The sequence below is a fragment of the Panthera uncia genome, chromosome D1 (assembly GCF_023721935.1).
Source record: "Panthera uncia isolate 11264 chromosome D1, Puncia_PCG_1.0, whole genome shotgun sequence".
NCBI lineage: Eukaryota > Metazoa > Chordata > Mammalia > Carnivora > Felidae > Panthera > Panthera uncia.
Window position 1 is genome coordinate 88,449,857 of NC_064808.1, and position 21,958 is coordinate 88,471,814.

At 49.3% G+C, this 21,958-nt stretch overlaps 1 protein-coding gene across 1 annotated transcript in view; it reads left to right on the forward strand.

Annotated features, from left to right (window-relative positions):
* The window catches only part of KIRREL3 (kirre like nephrin family adhesion molecule 3), a 493,013-nt gene that overhangs the window by 399,376 nt on the left and 71,679 nt on the right, over positions 1 to 21,958 (forward strand). Inside the window, exon 4 of the mRNA XM_049654577.1 lies at positions 3,948 to 4,097. Coding sequence (XP_049510534.1) covers positions 3,948 to 4,097 — 150 coding nt within the window. The remainder of the gene's footprint in view (positions 1 to 3,947; positions 4,098 to 21,958) is intronic.

A 21,958-nucleotide genomic window follows, 5' to 3' on the forward strand; every position in this document is an offset into this window, starting at 1 on the left:
GCATCATCCTCCTGGTCACTCAGCCCCCAGCAATTATCATTCTCCCCTGGGGAAAGTAAACACGGGACTGCTGGGCTTAGCATAACCTATAAAATTCAGAACAAGAGATCTGGGCGTCCCTGCCACTGGGGAACCGCTGAGGGTGGAGGTGTAGAAAAACATAGGTATTCGACTGAGAAGTAGCTTTGCTTCTCTCGTAGCGTACAGCTGCAGGAAAATAAAAATCGAAGTGCACTCGGGAACATGATGGTTGGGAAATTAATATTTTAAAATGTGAGTTATGTCTTGCCAAAAATGTATATTGAAACGTTATAGCCGTGGTCAATAGCATCGCTGGGTTGGAGTGCTGCAGCCCAGCTGAGCATGGGTAAAATACACAATAATATCTCCAAAATATACTGTGCTGCCGTAAAATTTAAGCATTATGGGAACCAGTCAATTTCAGGGGTTCTGAACTTCCTTACCCTAGAGAAATCTGGGGGAATGATATCACCTTCCCAAACTAGAATCACTTATGCTTCACGTGGCTCTGAACCTGGTCCAGCATCTTTGCTAGTTAAGGAGGTACTCTGGGTTCCTAGTCAGTGGTTTGCAGCCTTCGGTCAAGGACTGGGGTCTTTTGGGGTTGGTTGGTGGCCAAGAGGAAGCCCCAGGTCACCACAGATGTTCATCACCTCACGGAAAATTGACCTTCTGGAATCCATTCCATGAACGACTTTTGGGATCAGGATTGCGTCAATGGGGTTTTAAGGAACTGGGGTCGACTTCCTCTCTGATTTGACTCCACTGATACAAATAAGGCTGTGCCTGTCCTTGCAGAGCCAATAAATTCAAATTCCTGGGAAAGTATTTTCTGTGTTTGATCACCTGTCCCCCGAAAAAGCATCATGACGATAATGACAGAGACTCACATGCTCAATAAATACCGTTTGCTTCCCGGACAAGAAAGTGAGACTAACAGATCAAAATTCAATCCAGCAAGTATTCGCAGAGCACTTAATACTGCACAGCTTTTCCTGTGGGGAAACTGAGGCCCACAGTGGCAAGACTTTAACCTGCCGCAGGTCTGTCCTCTTCTGTTTTGACTATGTGGCCTGGCTCCATCTACCAGCATTCATACCCTAACTGAAGATCTGTCTTTCTGGTCACAGAGGCTGGAAAAAACATTCAAAGGAAATGATTTATAAATATATGCCCTCATATTGATAGAACGTTCTTCATTAAAGAAGCTCAAATAATTCTCAGACATTATGTCACAAATCTACAGTGATCTACAGGGAGAAAAAGCAGGATTTCTCCCCTTTATTTGGCAGGTAAACAAGGTCACAAGTCTAGAAAGAAACTGATTCAAACATATACCGAACCTCAATGTGTGGGATCCTGGCTCCTAACCCCCCAAAACCCTAACACCCTGTCTGTTCTCACTTTTAAAGATGGGGACTTTCTGGTTACCCTATCTCACTGTCGTTTTCCTTTAAACCAACATTTATGGGGACACCTAGGTGGCTGAGTCGGTTGAGCATCTGACTCTTGATTTCGACTCAGGTCATGATCCCAGGGTCATCCCACGCTCGGTGTGGAGTCTGCTTGAGATTCTCTCTCTCTCTGTCTCCCCCTGCCCCTCTCCCCCACTCATGCTCTCTCTCTCTAAAAAAGTTTTTTTAATAAATAAATAAACCAGCATTAATAGACTTACTGTGTGCCACGCACTTAACATGGATTATCCCAGTTAATCTTCACCATGAGATAGTGGTGACGAAGCACAAAGAAGTTAAAGTAACTCACCCAAGACAACAGAGCTAGGAAGTAATAGAGTTGGCATTTGAGCCCAGGCACTTTGGAGAACCCAGATTCCCCAACATCTTGCTTTCCCTGAGGGCAGCAAGAGAGAGTAATGATACTGTGGAAGGAGCTAGAACTTGCTCAGAATCTATGCTTCTGGGCCTGTGTTTTCCAAAGATGCTGCCAGTCCTTTCGAGAGCAGAGCGTCTCAGCTCGTTGCCTAATTAGGCAAATACAAACAAACCCATCACTGATGTTTTCAGCAGCTCATGAGAGCAAAATCCTGCTGCTGATAGCCTGCAAGACAACAAAAACACAAGCTCCAGCCAAGATGCCTGCAGGAGACCAGGGACTAATCAAGGACAGCGGGATCCAGAGGCTGGGCCGGAAGGGTTGGGGGCGGTGAGCCAGCTACATTGAGGGCAGCAGCGGGGAGAGGGCCAGGACTGGAACCCATTCCCAGCCCCTCCTCCTGGCCCTGGGGAGAGCCAGCTTAACTTACCTGGGCTTCTTCCCAAAGCCCAGCAGAGGGCAGGAAGGGCGGGCAGGAGGGGAGGTGATGCTCTTGGGGGTAGAGCTGATTGCCCTGTGAGCATCTCTGGCCAGGCCAGAACAGCTGTGCAGGGCGGGCCGTTTGGTTGCACGATGGGGACGATGGAGCCATGAAGACATGAGATGAAGGGCTCAGCCACACAGGAAGCCCCCAGAATACTTACTGGGAAGGATCACCACTATCTCCCTGCCGAGGATGAGTGCCTGTGACCCCTGTACGGCTCACCTTTGGGGAGCCCTGCCCTGTCTCTACAAGACCCTTAGCTTATGATGGGAGGGGTTAGAGCTCCAATATTCCATCTAGAATAGAAATCTCCTCTGCAGTGCTCCTGACAGGTGATCACCAGCCTCTGCTTGTATACAGCCCCTGATGGGGACCTCACTACCACCTGTGGCAGCCCAGATCCTTGTGGGACATTTCAAATTGTATTAAGAATATTCCAAAGTATTTCCCCATGTGGTGCTAATGCAATCCCTGGGAGCTACTTGAACACATCTAATCCACACTTAGAGACTGAAATACTGGAGAGCTGTTGCATAGCCCAGTCTCTCTGTTTCTGTCTCTCTCTCTGTCTCTCTCTCTCTCTCAACTTGCTTAAGCCCTCATCTTCTCTTTAAAAGGCCAGATATGGCGAACCCCCTCCTCCTATGGCACATTTCTGAGAATTCACACTGTTCTGGTGAAGGTCTTTCAGAAAGAGGAGTGGTTTGGGCTGCTGGAGGGTGGGTGGAAGGAAGAGAGCAGGAGGAAGTATCTGTAAGAGGCTGGCGGGGGGAAGGCAGAGCTCAGGTATGGGGACGATGGAAAAGAGACCCTTCTGGGAGAGACTACGGAGGTCTAGGGCTCAAGGCCTGGGCCAGAGGACCTGCCAGCCACGACTTGTGTAGGCATTTGCATTCACCCTACACAGCAGCAGGAAAGCTAATTAATGTTCTCATTCTCAAATTTTTATTTATCCATTATGCATCACCAGTAGTGTAGGGGACCCCAAATTCCTAAGTGTCCTGAGTACCTCGTAAGTGCTTAATCAGGTCCTGGGGTCTGGGGTAGGTAGGAGGAGTGACCAGAAAAGTACCCTTTATGGTTCAAAAGGGCCCGAGGATCCCAGGCATTGGTAGAATGGGCTGGGATTTCTACTTGCTGTCCATCCTGAACAAAACTTTCCCCCCAAAGTCATTCTTGATTCTGTTCCAGAGATTTCTGCTTTCTTCTCTCTCTCTTTCTTACTCTGTCTGCTCTCTGTGGCTCTCAGCCTGGGTCTCTCTGTCTCTCTGTGTGTCTCCTTATCAAAATGCATGTCTGCTTGGTAAACCACAGTGCTGAGCATACCACTTTGCAGGGTATTGTCCCCGCTGTGTCTGCCCACACTTGGTATTTCCATCTCTGCTCTCTCCTTCCTCTCTGATAATAGTTCCTCCAACATTCCTGAACCTACACACACACACACACACACACACACACACACACTGTCCAAAAGCCAGGGAAAGCTCTCATTTTTTCTCCATACACCAAGACTGGCCCCTCCTCAGATGTCCCACCCCCTCCCCTATTTGTCCTGAATGCCTCCTCCACCCCGGCCCCACCCCCCTTGACCTGCCTGCTGTCTCCACAGGTTACCCACAGTACCTGGTGGTAGGGAACCACCTGTCAGGGGAACATCACCTGAAGATCCTGCGGGCGGAGCTGCAAGATGATGCGGTGTACGAGTGCCAGGCCATCCAGGCCGCCATACGGTCTCGCCCCGCACGCCTCACCGTCCTGGGTAAGAACCGTTGACACTCGGGGGCAAAGATGCTACGGGAAGCACACGGGCTCAGCTCCAGAAGGGCATCCCCACGGGACAAGCCCCAAGGCGTTATCCCACGCGGCTCCGTCCACTGCCGCCCCATGGTGGCAGTAACCCCCCTTCTTCCCCCAGAAAGGGAAAGTGAAAGTTCCTGCTCTGGAAATCAGGCCAACGCTAACTGGCCTGTGACCCTGTCCAACGCCAGTGTGTTTGACTCCAGCTGAAGGGGCTCCTGAATGCTTATTTGTTCAATCAGGAAGCGCATTCTGCATGCACCATGGGTGTCAGACCCTGTGCTAGGCAATGGAGATACAGAGAAGACCTACGACACAGCCTCCACATCCCGTTCTTTCTGGGTTGACTTCCCAGTAGGTGCTAACGAAGCGTGATTTCAGCATGGCCTCCGCCTCACCTGTTCCTTCCCCACCCTTCGCTGCTCCCTGCGAACCCCAGCTCCTTTCCTAAATCATCCCTGGGAGAATTCATTTCAGGCCCTTATCCCATATCAGACCTCCGCTCCTTGGTCTTTCTCCATCTTGGTTTCCCAGGATCCCAGTACCCCCTGGGACTGGGCACTGCCTGAGAGGTCCCCACTCCTTCACTCAGGCAGACCTGCCTGAACACAAGTGAGCGAGCTCACCTGCCTCTTAAACTGCCTCATTCCGATTTCAAGTGCAGCCCCCGTCAGCTCCCTCCTCCGGCCAGATGTTACTGAGGACCAAGGCCCCTGGGAACCGAGCCGTGCACATAAGGCATAATAGCAAACATATGCATACGTTTTACAGCACCTCTCAAAGCACTTCCCCTTATGTTATCACCTCAGCTGTTCTGCGCAAGGCTATGGCACAAGGATTGTTGCCCCAGATGAGAAACTGAGGCTCAGAGAAGCCAAGGGCCCCGCCCGGGGTCTCCCAGCTAGGGCTCCCACACCACCGCACTGCCTCCTCGGTGAGTCTCCTCCAGGCCAGGTATGGGACAGGGCACACGCAGCGAAACAGGGGAGCCTGGGCTCCACCCTGCCCGCCTCTTAGCTGCTGCTGTCGAGGTTTGACAACAGGGTCGGCAGCTGGGGTTCTGCCTCCTCACCTGATAGATAAGGCGCATGGCTGCTCAGGGATGAAATATTTAACAGCGTGTCAGGTTATCTTCAGATCTACACGACAGCACACAGGGCAGATTATCCCAAGCACGGCAACAAGTCCCGGAGGACCACTTACCGGGCTTGGCTTCTTGAGACAGGAGGCAGAGCTCAGGGCCAACCTCAGAAACCTCCCTCCACCTCTGAGTCTCTTCTTGGCCTGGGGTGAAGGAAAGAAAACATACACCAGGTCTGGCAGGGTAAATAAGCTGGGATAGCTTGGTCCCGAATGGGGTCCTGAATGGGTCCAGAAAAGTAACCAGGCATTGTAAAGGAGAGGCAGACATCTTCTTCATTCCCAAGATGGGGCTAAAAACAGAATGGGTCTACAGTTTGGTGTGGAGGCTGAGGGAGGAGAGAGAGCAGGGGGATTTAGCGCCTAAGTGATTTTCTGGTTTTTTGGGGTACTGAACAATGCCGGAACAGATTTGTTAGCACAGTTATAGGATCATCCTCTCCAAGGGTTACTCAGCTCCCCATCCTTAGAAGAATCCGCCTTTTGCTGCCTTGTACCCCTTCTAGAAGGTACCAAAGGATGCTAAATCGAGAAGGTTCTAAGCACTGCCCACCGCTGACTTCACGTGTATTCAGGACCTATGCTAAATAGAGACAGACCTCGTCCTCAAGTTCTTGTCCTGGCCTCAGAGCTTTGCCCGCTCACACTCCACCATTCACAGCTTCCCTCCTCTCTGCTATCTCGAGTCCAAATTATTCCCTGTGTTTTACAGATGAGAAAATTGAGACTCAGAGAGCAAAGCCACTCACGGCTTCATTACCACCCAAAATAGACTCCAGATTTTCCAACTCCAAACCAGTGCTGTCTGCGTGCCCAAGTGCCAACAGAATTTCCTTTGTCTGGTTGCTTAAGAGCCGGGCTCCTGAGAGCGGGGCCTTGGAATCTGATCTGAACATCAGTTTTGTCTTAGGTCACTCCTAAAAGGCACTCATTCCCCCGTCTCGCTCTGGTTGGCAGTGCCTTCCGGGCACAGAGCTGGCTTGTGCGGGGGAAAATGTTTACAAGTCTGGAAGGCAGTGGAAGAGGAAGAAGGAGGAGTTTCCAGGTGACCCCGGAAGATGAGCCTGGTGGATTCTGGAGAGCCGGAAAGGGACCTTTCCTGCAGACTCTACTGACACCACTCCTAACAAACTAACCTGAGGCAAGAAAGAGCTGCCCCAGGCTCCGCCTCCAGCCCTTCCTGACCACCCTGGGTCCCCACCCCTGAGCTGGTCCTTCAGGTCCCCACCCCTAAACCGGCTCTGTAGGTCCCTACCCCTCTAATGGCCCAGCAGGTCTGTGCCTGAGGCACCCAGCCTGGCTGAGTTTCTTTTTTTTTTTTTTTTTTTTAATTTTTTTTTTTAACGTTTATTTATTTTTGAGACAGAGAGAGACAGAGCATGAACAGGGGAGGGTCAGAGAGAGGGAGACACAGAATCTGAAACAGGCTCCAGGCTCTGAGCTGTCAGCACAGAGCCTGACACGTGGCTCGAACTCACGGACCGCGAGATCATGACCTGAGCCGAAGTCGGCCGCTTAACCGACTGAGCCACCCAGGCGCCCCTGGCTGAGTTTCTCTATAGTATACAGCCCCACCTGCTGCCCTGAAGAGAAGCCCTTCGTGCAGAAGCTGACCCAGCCTTCTGGAAGGGGAGCTCTGGTCTGCTCCCGGTGGTGAATAGAGCGGCTACAGCGGGAAGAGGGGTGTTTTCTACCCTGGCCAGCCAGCTTCCCAACCAAGACCCCATCTGCTTTGCTGTGACATCTCAGCCCGGGAAAATGTCCCAGCCAGTTCCCCGGCGGGGGGCTGCCTTCCCTGTGTTCCAGGAATGAGAGAGCTTCCTAATTTAGTCTGTATTTGCCTGAGATAGATTTTTAATGAAATAAAGTAAGAGCCTGATTAGAACCTGCGGAAGATGTGAGAACAGAATCAGATGGTATTCCAGCAAAATTGCAAAGCAAACACTTTGGCTGGAACAGAGGGAGACCCCTGGGGGTCTTCCATCAAAGCACCAAGTGAGGAGGGCAAATACGAGAGATTATATAGCCAACAGATGTGCATTGTTAAAATATGCATCTGCCGGCAGCCTGCTTGGAGAAGCCAGAGGGCCAGCTCACAGAGCCTGCTCCGGGGAGGGCGTGGGGACCCAGCACCGGCAGCCAAGCCTAGAGTCACAGACACATTAATTAGCCTTGTGTTTCCAGCTCTCAGATGCAATCAGGCAAGGAGCAACTTCGAGCTGAGCGTTTGCTACCCTGGGAGGCAGAGGGAGGGAGCTAGGGGACCAGGAGGGGAGGAGAGGGAAGGGGCAGAGCTTGTGAGGCTGAACAAGACAAAGACTCCCGGGGCAGGTCGAGGTTAATGGCCAGGCTGCACTCCCCCTGTGGCACCGAGGACCATGCCTTGACTCTGGAGACAGGCATCTTTCCATACGCAGAACATCTCAAGACTCACGGTATCACAGAGCAGCGGACTTGGAGACAGCAATCGTGGTCTTGCCACTAAGCAGGTGTGTGATCTTGCCCTGTTGCCCAGCCTCTCTGGGTCTCAGTTTCCTCATCTGTAACATGAAAGTGGTGATAAATAAGACAGCCTGTAAGAACTGTCCAGCCCCCAGGGTGCCTGGGGGGCTCAGTCAGCTGAGCGTCCGACCTCGGCTCAGATCACGATCTTGTGGTTAGTGAGTTCAAACCCCACGTCAGGCTCGCTGCCGTCAGCGCAGAGCCCACTTTGGCTCCTCTGTCCTCCTTTCTCTGCCCCTGCCCCTGCCCCACTTGCACTCTCTCTCTCTCTCAAAAAAATAAGCATTAAAAATAATAATAAAATAAAGAACTGTCCAGCTCCCAAAAAGCCTACAATAAGGAGTCAACCTTGCTGCACCAACTAGTTTAGGAAAATGGTCTGTCCCCACTGCTGGAACCAGAATTCAGGTGTTGAGTGCAGCACCGTGGACAGCATCCCACTTTGAGTCCGGAGAGGGGACCTCTCAAAGTCCTGCCCAGCCCTGGGGTTCTGGACTTGACTGTACACCTTAACCCCACAGTCCTCCCTCTGGAGCCAGCTTCCACGCATACCCAGCCGTGTCACCCCACTGAGGTGGACATCACAGGACCCCCCTTACACATGTGCAAAGCTGAGGTGTAGGAGGAAGAGCCATGGGCCGGAAGCAGAATACCTGCACGCGGCTCGCCGTGTGTGTGACCTTGGTGAGGCCCTCAGCGCTCCCACTGGGCCTCTGGTTCAACTATGACCAGCTCTGAGTATAGGGTAGGCCCTCAATAATACTGGGTGGCTTTTAAAATAAATGAATGAGCGAGTGAGGGAATGAATGCGGTTTCTCATTCTTATCTATAAAATGAGGATAAGAAAAACACCAATCTCCCAGAATCGTTGTGAGCACCAGACTAACACATACACCCCAACGCTAAAGTGCCGTATGCTTGGAAGTTACATGTACGTGCACGCAAGTATGCACACGGGCAGGCTGCTCCTTCTTCGACCTGCAGGAGCCCCCAGGTTCACAAATATCTAAACTGTTCCACGACCAGAGCTGTGAGGATGACACTACATTTGGTCTTTCTAACTGCCTGAAATTTTGAGAAGCGAGGACCCAGGGCAGGGAGGAAATGGAAGCCAAGGTTTTGATCAACGAGTATTTACTGAGCAGCTACTATGTGCCAAGAAGTAATCTAGACACGAAAGATTCATCGGTCAATGAAAAAAAAGGCCAGCCTTGCCCTGGTGGAGCTTGTGTTCTAGCAGAGAGAGACAGAGTCAATAAACAACAAACACAGTAATTACGTAGGTATGTAGGATGTCAGATGGTAACAAATGCTTCGAAACAGAGAAACAGCAGGGTGAAGGAGACTGGAAATAGGAGGGGGAGGATGGTGGATGGCAGGTTAATTATTAAAAAGGGTGTTTTCCTAGTCTTCCTCCCCACTTCCCTCATCTTCCTGGCCCGTTCTAATATTAACTCTGCTGTCTCGTGGCTCCCATTAGAAACAAAGCTTTCTAAATCAACATGAATTATTTAATGATGGAGACTAAGTCAATCCAAATAAAGAGGGCGTCTTTAAAACGATGTCAAGCTCCAGACACTGACGGGGCAAACAGAGAAGGCCCAAATGGGTCCCTGAGTTTGCAGAACCGCGAACTCTCCTACACCTCTCCACCAGGGGAGCTGCAGGGCAGAGGTCTCCTAAATCTTGGGTATTGGCAGCACAACCCACCCCCCCATTCCCAATCCCCTAATCTCCTGGGTGGGTGGGTCCAGAGAAAGACCGTGAATAACTCAGGTCATACAACAAGGGAAGGCAGAGCTGAAACACAGCCCGAGAGCACCGGCTTCTCAAACTGTTCTTCCAAAAACATGGCAAGAAACCCGGCCACAGTCACCCTGTCAGTAGGGGACAGTCTGTCCCCTACAGCCCTTCTTTAGGAGGTGAGAAAGCGCCTCCACAGAACAAAGCCCAAGCCCCCTGCATGACGCATGGCGGGGGGAGGGGGGCGCCTCTGAGGCCTGCCCTCTGCTTTCCCCTAGCCCCTGCTCCAGCATCCCCTTTGTGCCAGGGACAGCTGCCAGCTTGCAGCTCCCTCCATTGCCCACACTTCTGTGCCTTCCCTCCTGTGTGCTTCCACCTGGACTGTCCTTCCCACCTTTCTTCTCTTGGCCAACTCTTGCTCCCCAGTCAGGATTCATCCTAGACATCACCTCCTCCAGGAAGCCTTCCCTGAACCCCACAGGGCCTGGCTGTCCCACTCGGTGCTCTCTTAGCCTTCCGTCCACACCTCAGTCACAACACTCGACACATTAAATTGAAAGTAACTATTTCCATGTCTGCCTCCCCCTGTTTCCATGTCTGGGTCTCTCGGCACCCTGCATCTGTCCCGCCTAGTAGAGCCTGCAGGCTTGTCCTATGCAGGTGCTCAGTAACGGCCATCACGTAACTGTAGCAACGGGGTTTGGGCCAAGCTAGAGGGAGTTTGCACTGAACCTCATCCTGGAGAACAGTACCTGGCAGATACTAAGCCCTACACACAAGCAACAGTTGCGTCCTGCCTTGCCGCGCTGTGTTATGCTGTGTTTAGGGGGCAACACGGCTTCGCGGTAAGAGCCCCGACTCTGAACGCCAGATTGCCTACACTGGAAACCTAGCTCTGTCACTTTACCAGTGCTGCGACCTTGGACAAATCACCTAACCGCTCTGTGCCTCAGTTTCCTCGTGTGTAAAATAGACGAATAATCACATACAATCATATTGAAGAAGGAATACTGCCTTCTTACGGTTATACAGAAGATTCGATGGGATAATTTCTCAAAACCTTGCCTGGGAAGCAGCAGGAAGGCATATAAGTACTGGCTTTTTTATCGTACCTGTTGTGGCTGTTATTACTATTATTCTTGCAATGCTGAGCAACACCAGCAAGCGACCCTTCCTTCCTGGGGGATCAGGCTCTGTGTCCTAGAGAAGCTTTGCCATCCAGCGCGCAAGGCAGCAAGACGCGATTCCTGCAGGCCCCTCCCGGCTCGCACGCCTGGGAAGACAAGCAGAATTGATTTCCTTATCTCCTTGTTAAGCGTGTTTTGCCTGGGCCCCGGCCTGGTCTTAGGTGCCGTATCTCATTTGTGCTGCGTGCCTGCTTCCTGCCACATTCATTACCCTGCAATCACCCCCCAAATGGGGGCAGCAAACAAGCCAGGGATGGGAGAGAGGAGCAAAGAAAGCATCCTTATCTCCTGAAGTTCCAGACGGGAGCTGGTGTCGGAGCTATTAATGCACCTCACCCCCACCCCTCCAGCGCACCACCCCGGCCACCAGCTCCTTCCCACTCTCTTCCTGCTCCTCCACTCTTCTGGGGGGCCCAGGCCACCCCCAGCATTTCCCTGGGCCAGAAGCAGATTCCCCTCCATACTGCCCGCCCCTCTTGGCCTTCCTGATTTAACTCCGTGCTAACCTGCGTAGGCAGGTCACAAGGTGAGTGAGGTCCCTGAGTTACCTTAAACTGACTAAGAGTCTCTGTCTCCTACATTATCTTATCAGCTCCTTGAGGGTAGAGAGCCGTATACCCCCCTGAGTAACTGCCCGTAACAGTTGTTGGTGACAAGTGGAGGCTGGGGGCGCAGCGATGGAGGGCGTCTCTGGAGATCCCTGTAGCCACCAGGCCAGGGTGCATTGACTTCAGAGCTGGGTCACTCTGGGCCCTCCTTCCTGCTGCTCCTCCCCCTCCCCAGCAGTCTCCCTGGTTCTCTAATCTGCCATGGAAGGAATGGAGCCCCTGCCTGCCTCCCACGTCCCTGCTCTTCATTTCAACCCCAGTGTCAGAACGGCCAGCAAGCTCCAGAGGGCTTGGGGGGCCCATCAGGGATGGAGGCAAACTCAGTGCTTTCCCTCTCGGCCCGTATGTAGCAGGCAGATGGCAAAGCAGGAAGTGAAGAGACCAGATGCAAGGGACGCCCTGCCTTACCTACCCAGACTCAGCCAGTGAGAAGAGAGCTAACCCACCTTGTGAAGCGGCCCAACACCGCCTCGGGCTGGAGGCGGCATCCCAAATGGCCAACCCAGGGCCGGCCCCTCTCCTCCTCCTTCCAGCATCTCGTGCGTTCAACACCAGCACAAGGGCGGGCAGGGAAGTGCCGTAGGGGCCCAACAGGCCTGCTGCACACACAAGATGCTCAGCCTCCTGCTCCTGGCCCCCAACAGCACGCCGTTCGTCATTCTGCTGATCCCCCAGTGTCCCCATCACTAAGTGGCTCCCCAGGTAGCCCCGCACCCCTGAAGGGTGATCATACCCAGGGCACCGGCATTTCTGCGGGTCTGAGCCAGGACAAGGGCCCTCACCTGGAGGTCGGAAGGCATGGCAGGCCCGGGTCTTAGTCATGAGACCTGGGATAATGATGCTTTGGACACGCACACTCTCTCTCTCTCTCTCTCTGATAAAATCAGGAGCCGAAAGGATGGAGTGCAAATCCACGCCACAGTTTGACTATGATCCGCCTTCATTGATCCTGGTTTGGGGTCGGACCTGAGGGACATCGGTCCCATTGTTCCCTGGCTCTCAGGAGCAAAGATAATATGTTCTTCCATTGCCTTAACCAAGTGTGACCCTGGGAAAGGCTGAGCAGGGTCCAGTCTTCAGCAAAGGGGAGCGTGAGCTCAGAGCATGGAGATTCGTGAAAGTTAGAACCTTGATCCTCTGAAGTCCGCCATTTCCCATCCTGCATGGAACCAGCAGCTTCGGGGCTGCCTGTGAAATGAGAGCCACTTTCCTGTGGCTTTGAGGACGTAGCTGCCTTGAGGGGGCTCTCACCCACTCCGCCATCACGGAGCTACTTTCTCTGGCTTGGGCATGGCTTCCAACATCCCTACATGCTTGGAAAAGCACAGGCAAGAGCCCACTTCTGTCCAGGAGCCTTACCAGAGTCCTCCGTCAGGAAGCCCAGCTGGCCGTGTACAAGGCTCCCTGTTCATGCATCAATCTTATTACACACACACAGACCCCTTACCTCAAGGACAAATGCACTGGTGTGTGCGCGTGCACAAACACGCACTCACACACACAAAATTCAAAGCATGGCCGGCTCATGATGGAAAGACAAGGAGACACTGTCGCCGTTGGGAATCTGTCACTGTTGGGACAGGGACAGATCTTGGTAGCTCAACAGAAGTATTGACCCTCCCTCCCTGTCGGGCCCAGAAATGAATGGAGTAGGTGGAGCATGATATTCCCCAGCAGGAAGCCCCACTTCTCTATCGATCCCCCCTAATGAAAAACGGAGTGAAGGGGGAAGAGAGGGAGGGCCAGGACAAGCCAGTCCCACCCAGGAATGGATTGCCTCTCTCCGCACTCTGGCCTCCCGGGCACCGTGGATATCACACCCAGGTCCGTGGCCAAGGCCAGCCCCGGGAAAGCCCAAAACCGGCTGAGCTTGGCAGGGAGACCTCCAAGGGTAAAAATAGCTCACCGATTCTCTGCTCTGACCTCAGCCCAGGCCTGAGACGAGGGTTTCATGGCAAATTATGGATTTAAAACTAGCAATGAATCTCCATTACAGCATGAAATGAGAAAGGAAAATGCCACTAAATGGAAGCCTTCCCCCGGCAGCCAATGGGGCAAGGGAGGGGTGTAGTTTTAGGAGGGGGTTAGAGCTGCAGTCACACGCCCACAGCAGACTCACAGGAGTGGTCCCAGAAAGAGGGCCCTGGGAGAGTGGGCAGGGGCCAGAGCCCAGGGGAGATCCCTGCTGTCCCAGATCAGCATAGGGTGCCACAGTAACGGGGGATGTCTGGCTGCAGGCACGTTCCTGCAAAGGAAACAGACACAGCTATCTTAGCAGTGGGAACAGCCAGAGCTTTGTTATTTTGCTGCTGTGTTGGGATGACACCTACAGGGTAGGTCCAGCCAGAGAGGGGCATTTCAGGAACCTTGGGTCATCCACCCGGGTGCCTGTATTTATCTTTTCACCGTCTCCCATCATGTCTGCCAGCAGGCCCCACATCTCCTTTTATAGTTGAGAAAGCTGGGGCACAAAGAGACCCATTAACTTTCCCAAGGTCATACAAGAAGAAAGAAAAAGAGCTAGAATCTGGATGCAGGTCTTTCAGGCTCTAAAATTCTTGCTCTTTCTGCTCTCTCCCTTTTCCAAATTCTGCTCAGACTTTCTGCTGACTCCTCCCCTTAGGATCCTAGACCACCATGATATAGGTCTCTTTCTGGCCCCAAGGAATTCCAGGAGCCCTGTCTGAGCCCCAACACTGTCCCAGGACCCCCACAGTCAGAGATGGGCCTGCACAATGAGGTGAAGGCTTCCTGCCAGCCCCCATTCCCCCGATGCGTCTTGGGAGCCAGGGCCTCTAGACCCATAGCATCTATTTTCCTCCCATTAAGTCTCATTATCAGAGGACTGCCCACTGCCCCTTTCCCCATCACTCTGGGCCTCTACATTATTCTGTCCCTGCGGAGGAGATTTACCCAAGTGGGAGCTTCCTAAGGCACCCAGAAGCCCACACAGGTGCCTCCATTTCACAAAATAAGTAGCTGAGACCCACAGCCCAAGAAGGCTGGCTTCCAAGAGAGTGTCACATTTCACAAGTCGATCAAGGTGTTTGTAAATGTTTATAGAAAGGAGGAACTTTCCATATGTAAATATGTCAGGAACTGTGTTAGCAGCTGGAAAATCACCTGGTGCCTGCCGGGAACACCAGTGCAGCCACAGTGGTGGATGGTGGCCACACAGCCATCCCTCTGGAAGAGCGGGTCCTGCTCTGCCTCCCACCCTCTGCTCGCTTCTCTCTATCTACGCACAGAGATGGACACACACACATTCTCTAGGATGGTGGGAAGACCTCATTTTGCAGGTGGGTCAACTGAGGTCGAAAAGGAAAGGAAATATGCCAGAGGCTGCGCAATGCATGGAAGGGAAAGCGAGTTACCTCTGACTCTACAAGACAGAGAAAGTTGGGCTCTGAAGCAGGGTCACCTGGGACGGCCCTGCCTCTCCTCCAGCCCCGGCCCCAAATACCAAGTTGGGTATCAGTTGTACTGAGACCAAACCTAACCTTGATTAGAGAATCAGAGCTGGAAGGAATCCACCAATCAAGGGTTCTTTTGTTCCATTTTCCAACATGTATCTATGCACCTTCCATGTGCCAGGTACTGTTCTAGGCACTGGAAATATACATCAGTGTATAGAGCTGATAGGCTATAAACAGAGTCAAATCTTCTGCCTTCATGGAGCATGTATTCTAGCGGAGGGAGTTAGACAATAAGCAATAAACAATTTTTAAAATGTTATCGTCTCTTAGAAGGTGGTAAGTGCTATCAAATAAAGTAGAACAGAGGGGCGCCTGGGTGGCTCAGTCGGTTGGGTATCCGACTTCAGCTCAGGTCACGATCTCACGGTTGGTGAGTTCGAGCCCCGCGTCGGGCTCTGGGCTGATGGCTCAGAGCCTGGAGCCTGCTTCCGATTCTGTGTCTCCCTCTCTCTCTGCCCCTCCCCTGTTCATGCTCTGTGTCTCTCTGTCTCAAAAATAAATAAACGTTAAAAAAATTAAAAAAATAAAATAAAATAAAATAAAGTAGAACAGAGTCTATGGAGTTGAGTTTCTTAGGGAAAGGATAGGTAGAACAATCAGGGTAGACCTCCCAGAAGAGGTGAGGTTTTTTTCATCTTTCCCTTTATTTTTTTAACAGCTTTATTGAGGTATGATTTACACACCATTAAATTCAACCATTGTAAGTTTATAGCTCAATGATTTTTAGGGTTGAGAGACCATTGCCACAATCTTCTGTTAGGCCATTCCCATCACCCTAAAAAGCTTCCTTGTCAGTCTCTCTTAGACCCTCAGTCCCAGGAACCACTGATCCTCCTTCTGTGTCTATGGATTTGCCTTTTCTGGACATTTCATCTAAATAGAATCAAACAATACGCGTCCTTGCCATCTGGCTCCTTTCACTCAGCATAGTATTTTTGAGTTTGCCTATGGGGTAGCATGTATCCATAGTTCATTTCTTGTTATTGCTGAATAGGATTGGACAGACCACATATTGTTTATCCATTCACCTCTTGATGGACATTTGGGCTGTTCCAGTTTAATGCTGCTATGAACATCCACATACAAGGCTGTGTGGGTATATGTTTTCCTTTTTCATGGGTACATTCCTAGGAGTGAAGCAACTAGCTCATGCGGGAAGCTTACGCTTAACTTTTTAAGAAAGTGCCAAACTCTTTCCCAAAATGGTGGTGTCATTTTATTCTGTTCTCACTGACAGTTTGTGAGAGTTCCAGTTTCTCTACATCCTCCCCAACACTCATTGTTGTTTGGCTTTTCTATTATGGTTATTCTAGCAAGTTTAAAGTGGTATCCCATTATGGTTTTGATTGCATTCTTCTAATGATTAATGATGTTGAGCATCTTTTGATGTGATAGTTATCAATGTTTATGTTCTTTGGTGAAATGTCTATTCATACTTTTTGCCCATTTTTAAATTGGGCCATTTGCCTTATTATTATTGTGTTAGAAGAATTCTTTATACTTTCTGGGTACAAGTCTTTTATCAGATATATGATTTGCACATATTTTCTTCCAGTTTGTGGCTTCTCTCTTCATTTTCTTAAGCGTGCCTTTTAAAGTACAAAAACTTCTCATTTTAATCAAGTCTAATTTTATAGAGTTTTTTTGTTCTGCTATGAATTGTGCTTTTGATATTATATCTAAGAACTTTGTCTCACCCAAGATCACAAAGATTGACTCCTATATTTTCTTCTACAAGTTCTATAAGTTTTAGCTCTTACATTTAGTATATAGCTCATTTTAAGTTAATTTCTGTGTAATTTGTGAGGTCAGGACCTAAATTCATCATGTTTGCATACAGCTATCCGGTTGACCCCATATCACTTGATGAAAAAGCCTATCCTTTACTGAATTGCCTTCACGTCTTTGTCAAACATCAACTGACCAAAAATGTAAGGGTTTCTTTCCAGACTCTCAATTCTGATGCATTGATCTATAAGTCTCTTCTTTATGCCAGTACTACGCTGGCCTAATTACTATGACTTTATAGCAAGTTTTGAAGTCAGGAATGGTAACTCCTCCAATTCTTTTTCAAAGTGGTTTTAACAAGTTTGGCTCCTTTGCATTTCCCTATAAATTCTAGGATCAACTTATCAATTTCTGCAAATATGGTTGCTGAAGTTTGATAGAAACTGTGTTGAAGCTACAGACCAATTCGAGGACTGCCATCTTAACAATACTGAGTCCTTTAATCCATGATCATGGGATGTCACTCCATTTATTTAGATCTCTAATTTTTCCAGCAATATTTGTAGTTGTCAGTGCATGCCCTGTACTTCTTTTGTTTCATTCCTGAGTATCCTATTCTTTGTGATGCTACCATGAATAAAATGGCTTTCTTAATTTCTTTTTCAGATTGCTCATTGCTAATATATAAAAGCACAAGCGATATTTGTATATGGATCTTGGATCCTGTAACCTTGCTGAAACCACATTTTTTATATTTTAATAGTTTTTTGTGGATTCCTTAAGATTTTCTCTCTATATATTTTCTGTATATATTATTTTGTTTGAGAGTAAAGACAGTTTTACTTCTTTTCCAATCTGATGCCTTTTTTCCCTTGTTGAAATCACTAGAACTTCCAGAACAAAGTTGAATACAAGTGGTGAGAGCAGACATCCTGGCTTTATTTCCAGTCTCTTTCACCATAAAGTATGCTAGCTGTAAGTTTCACATAGATACCCTATATCCAGTTGAGGAAGTTTCCATCTGTTCCTGGTTTGTTGGGAGCTTTTACCATGAATGATACTGGGTTTTATGAAATATTCTTACTACATCTATTGCAATTATCATGTGGGTTTTGTTCTTTATTCTGTTATTGTGGCATATTACATTAATTGATTTTCAAATATCAAACCAAGCATGCATTCCTGGGATAAATTTTATTTAGTCATGGTGTACAATCTTTTTTATATGTTTCTGCATTTGGTTTGCTAATTTTTGGTTGGGGGCTTTTCCTCTATATTCATGATGGACCATAGTCTGTAGTTGTCTTTTCTTGTGATATCTTTGTCCGGCTTTAGTGTCAGGGCAATACTTGTCTTATAGAATGAATTGGAAAGTGTTTCTTCCTCTACATTCTGGAGTGTTTTACGAAGGATTGGTATTATATCTTCTTTAAACAGTTGATAGAATTTATCATTTCTTTAATTGGCATAGCTGTATTCAGCTTTTCCACGTAGAAGGTGGCGTTCGAACAAAGACTTGAAGAGGTGAAGAAGTTGGCTGTGAATCTTGGAGGAGGATCTCATGCTAAGTGAAAAAACAATCATTGAAGTGTTCTTAATCGAGGAGTGGAGGATCCAAGTCCCATTTTGAAAGGATCACCCTGGCTGCCGAATTGAGTACAAACTATAAGAGGACAGAGGAAGGAGACCCGTTAAGAGGCTCCTGTACTAATATAGGTGAAAGGTGTGCGTACTCAGACCAGGATGGTGGCAGTGGAGGTAGGAGACAACAGGTGTGAGAGAAATAGAGGAGTCAAGCACAGAGCCAATTGTAAAGTTGGATACAAAATTCTGAATGTAAAGGTGCATTTCTGGGGGAATGTTTCACATTCTCATAGGAGCTTAGTCAGTAAGCTCCCAAAAACTTAATAACTAATATAGACCAACTTCTTTAGTTTCCTAAAAATAAAAGCCCCGCATTGGGCTCTGTGCTGACAGCTCAGATCTTGGAGCCTGTTTTGGGTTCTGTGTCTCCCCCCTCTTTTTGCCCCTCCCCTGCTCATGCTCTGTCTATCAATAGTAAATAAACGTTTAAAAAAAAAAAAAGCTTGGACTATCCCAGGAGCTTCCCCCACTGCCTTGAGGGCTTGCATGAGGGTATGTGTGATTGGACCCCTCCCCCCCATGTTTAATGAGACCCACTCACCCCTGCCTAGGAGCACCTGGGGGAGAGAGCAGGTATCCTGGGATAGCCTGACCTCTACTTCCGGCTTCTAGTGCCCACCTGCCTTCCAGACCAGGGTGGCCCTCCCAGGGCTCACATCTGCCTTCACAGTAACCTGCCCTCCTCTCCAAACATTGCCCTTGGTCCATCTGGGGTCACCAGACTCTGAAGCCTCCACAGGCAGATCTGGGAGAAAGCCTTTTTGCCATCCACAGCTCCCTTTCCACACAGAATGACAGAAAAACAGCAGCTTATCTGTTTAAGAGAATGAGAGTCCTTGGCTTTTATCTGTGCGGGAATCTTATCTAAACAGGTTCAGGTAGCAAGAGTGAGAGAGAAAAATAATTAAGGGAAAGGCAGGTAAAACGTTGACATTATTATTACTTAAGTGCCAGAAAGCTTTTAGTTCTTGTTTTTATACCAGTGACACCCAGTGAGGGGAAATCAGCTTGGCCCATTATCTGAGCCACACACACCCGCTCACCCACCTCCCCGCCACCTATAAATCTTATCCAATGGCTTCCATTGGCAAGACAGAAAAATAATTAAAGCGAAGGTGGGTGAAATGTTGATGTTATTACTGTAATGCAACAGCCTGTTTAGTTTCTACACCAATGAAATGCAACCGAGGGAAATCAGTTTTCAAGATTACCTTTCCGAGATGCAAATCAGAGAGCCGAAACAGGGCTTAGAGGAGGCAGGAGCCAAAACAGGAAACATTTCCAAGTCTGTGGCAGTCTCTCAGGGGCTTTTAAGCCCACAATTTACCTTTCGACTGCATCCTATTTTCTCTCAAATCCTTTATTTCCCACTTATTTATTGACTAGAGACACAGCACCAAAAGGGAGAAAAAGAGAGAGAAAGAGTGATTCTCCAACTGCTGGTCTTAAAAATCCATCGCAGGAAATGGTTCTCCAGAGGCAGGATTCCAGCACTCACTGTGAACCAGTTCTTAATTGAATCGCTTTACTCCAAGGTGTGTCCACCTGGAGGGATGGCTTCTTCTGAGACTGCTCCTGGACGGAGGAGCTGTTCCATCTTGTCCTGGCCAGATGAGGGGGTGGGGTTGCTGTGGGCAGCACTCCCAGGACAGGCCTCTGGGCCCTACACATGCAGCCAGGCTGGGACTCTGCCTTCCCTGTAGACATGTTGCTCCCAGAATAGCTTTAGAGTTTTTTTAAATCGTTGCCAACATTTAAGATTCTGAAGGGTCTTACATTAAAAATTCAGATTTCTGGGGGCACATGGGTGGCTCAGTGGGTTAAGAGTGTGACCTCCACTCAGATCATGATCTTGCCATTCATGGGTTCGAGCTCCGAGTCGGGCTCTGTGCTGACAGCTCCGAACCTGGGGCCTGTCCCTCGCCAAGTCATGAGTGTGTGCTCGCTCTCTCTCTCTCTCAAAAATAAATATTAAAAAAAAAATTTTTAATAAAAATTCAGATTTCTGGCTTCTCTTGCAAAGATCTGGCAAATCAGGACCATTTGCCTGCTTGGCAACAAGGGTGTGGTGGCCGCCCCCTTCAGTGCGTGGTGGCCCGCTGGTCCCCACTCATTGTCGCTGTCTTCAGCCACTTGGTGCATTCACACTACACTGAAATCCTCTGTCCCTGATCTCACCAACGCCCTGTGTGGACCGGCCTTCCTGGAACGCACAGCATGCACCTGGCCTGGTGATAGAAACAGAAGCAGGACGAGGAGGGGAAGGGGTATAGAAGGCCAGCAGCACCCAGCCGCACTAGCGAAGTCACTGAGGGGGGGCTCGAAGGAGGGTTTGAGGTGAGGTTTGAGGCATAAGTGGAATTTAGACAAATTAATCAATTTGTCACAGATGAGTGGACAGCGTGTTCCTTCCCCACTAACAGCTGCTCTATTGTAAGGAGCCCAGAACTTGTGACTGAGCTCTCTCCTGCCAGTCACTGCCTAGTATGAAAATGCTCCGGACAGAGCCTGCCCCATAAACAGGACCCATGACAAGCTGGAGTAGGAGGATCTGCCCGGCAGGCAGCGAATTAAGTAAAATTACTCTCGCCTTCCCCAACATGGTCGGGAGAGGCATTTCCCTAGTTAATCTTGTATTCTGGTTAATAGAGAGTTATCGGATCAACATCAGACCCCCATCAGCGCTGAAAAATATAAGAATGCGCTAAAACTGTGTCCCTTTTTCCAACTGAAACTAATTGGAGTCTCCGGAATAACTTGTGGCTAGCCTCATTTGACACAAAATAGCCCTTGGTTCTACGCCCTTTGTGCCGGGCTGTATAATAGGGTCTCTGAGGACCCACGGCGGAGCCTCTAGACTGTGTTGATCCAGCAGCCACTAGCCACAAGTGGCTATTTGATTCTAATTTCGAGGGAATTAAGAGCAAATAAAACTAAAAATAGAGCTCCTCAGTCACACTAGCCTCACTTCGAGGGCTCAGTAGCCACACGTGGCTTCAAGAAAGCCGGTCTAAATAGGACTCAGGCATTCCTGGGTCCTCTCACCAAATTCCATCTCATCATACTCCCAACAGCCCAACAGCATCCAATAGTAGGGACCGTCTCAAAGGCTTAGACCTGGAGACGTAGAGGTCGGCTTCCCAGGAGCTAGCATGAATACCACGATGCGGTCACTGAGTAGAAGCTTCCCGTTAATTCATTCGCTCCTTTATTTAGCAAATCTTTATTAAATTCCTGCTCTGTGTGAAAGTGTCAGATACCAAGGGGAGAGGCAGAAATAGTAAAACATCATCTGTACCCTCGAGGAATTTATAGCCACAGGAGAGAAAAAAACATATAAAGCACTTACTGTCATATGAGGCAGAGTGAGAGAGGTGTTTGAATACATAAGCAAAATACAGAGAAAGTGTTCATTTCAACCGAGAAAATCTGGGAAGACTTCACAAGGGAAGTGGCTCTTGAACTCTCTCTTAAAGAATCAGTGGGATTTTAGTAGAAAGAGGATGAAAAAATAATCATAAGAACACCAGCAAAAGCACAGAGACATCGAAGAATTAGCATACTCTGAAGGAAGAGCCAGGGTTCAGAGATGACTGGAGCAGATGAGAAAGGAATGGACTGGATGAGTGGAAGTGAGTGATGGAGTGGAAGAGGAAGTGATGGAATAGATGAGTAAAAATGGAACAGGGAAGTGATGGAGTGAATAGTGGAAGTGATGGAGTAGATGAATGGAAGTGAGGGAGTAGATGAAGTGATGGAGTAGATGAGTAGAAGTGATGGACTGGAAGAGGAAAT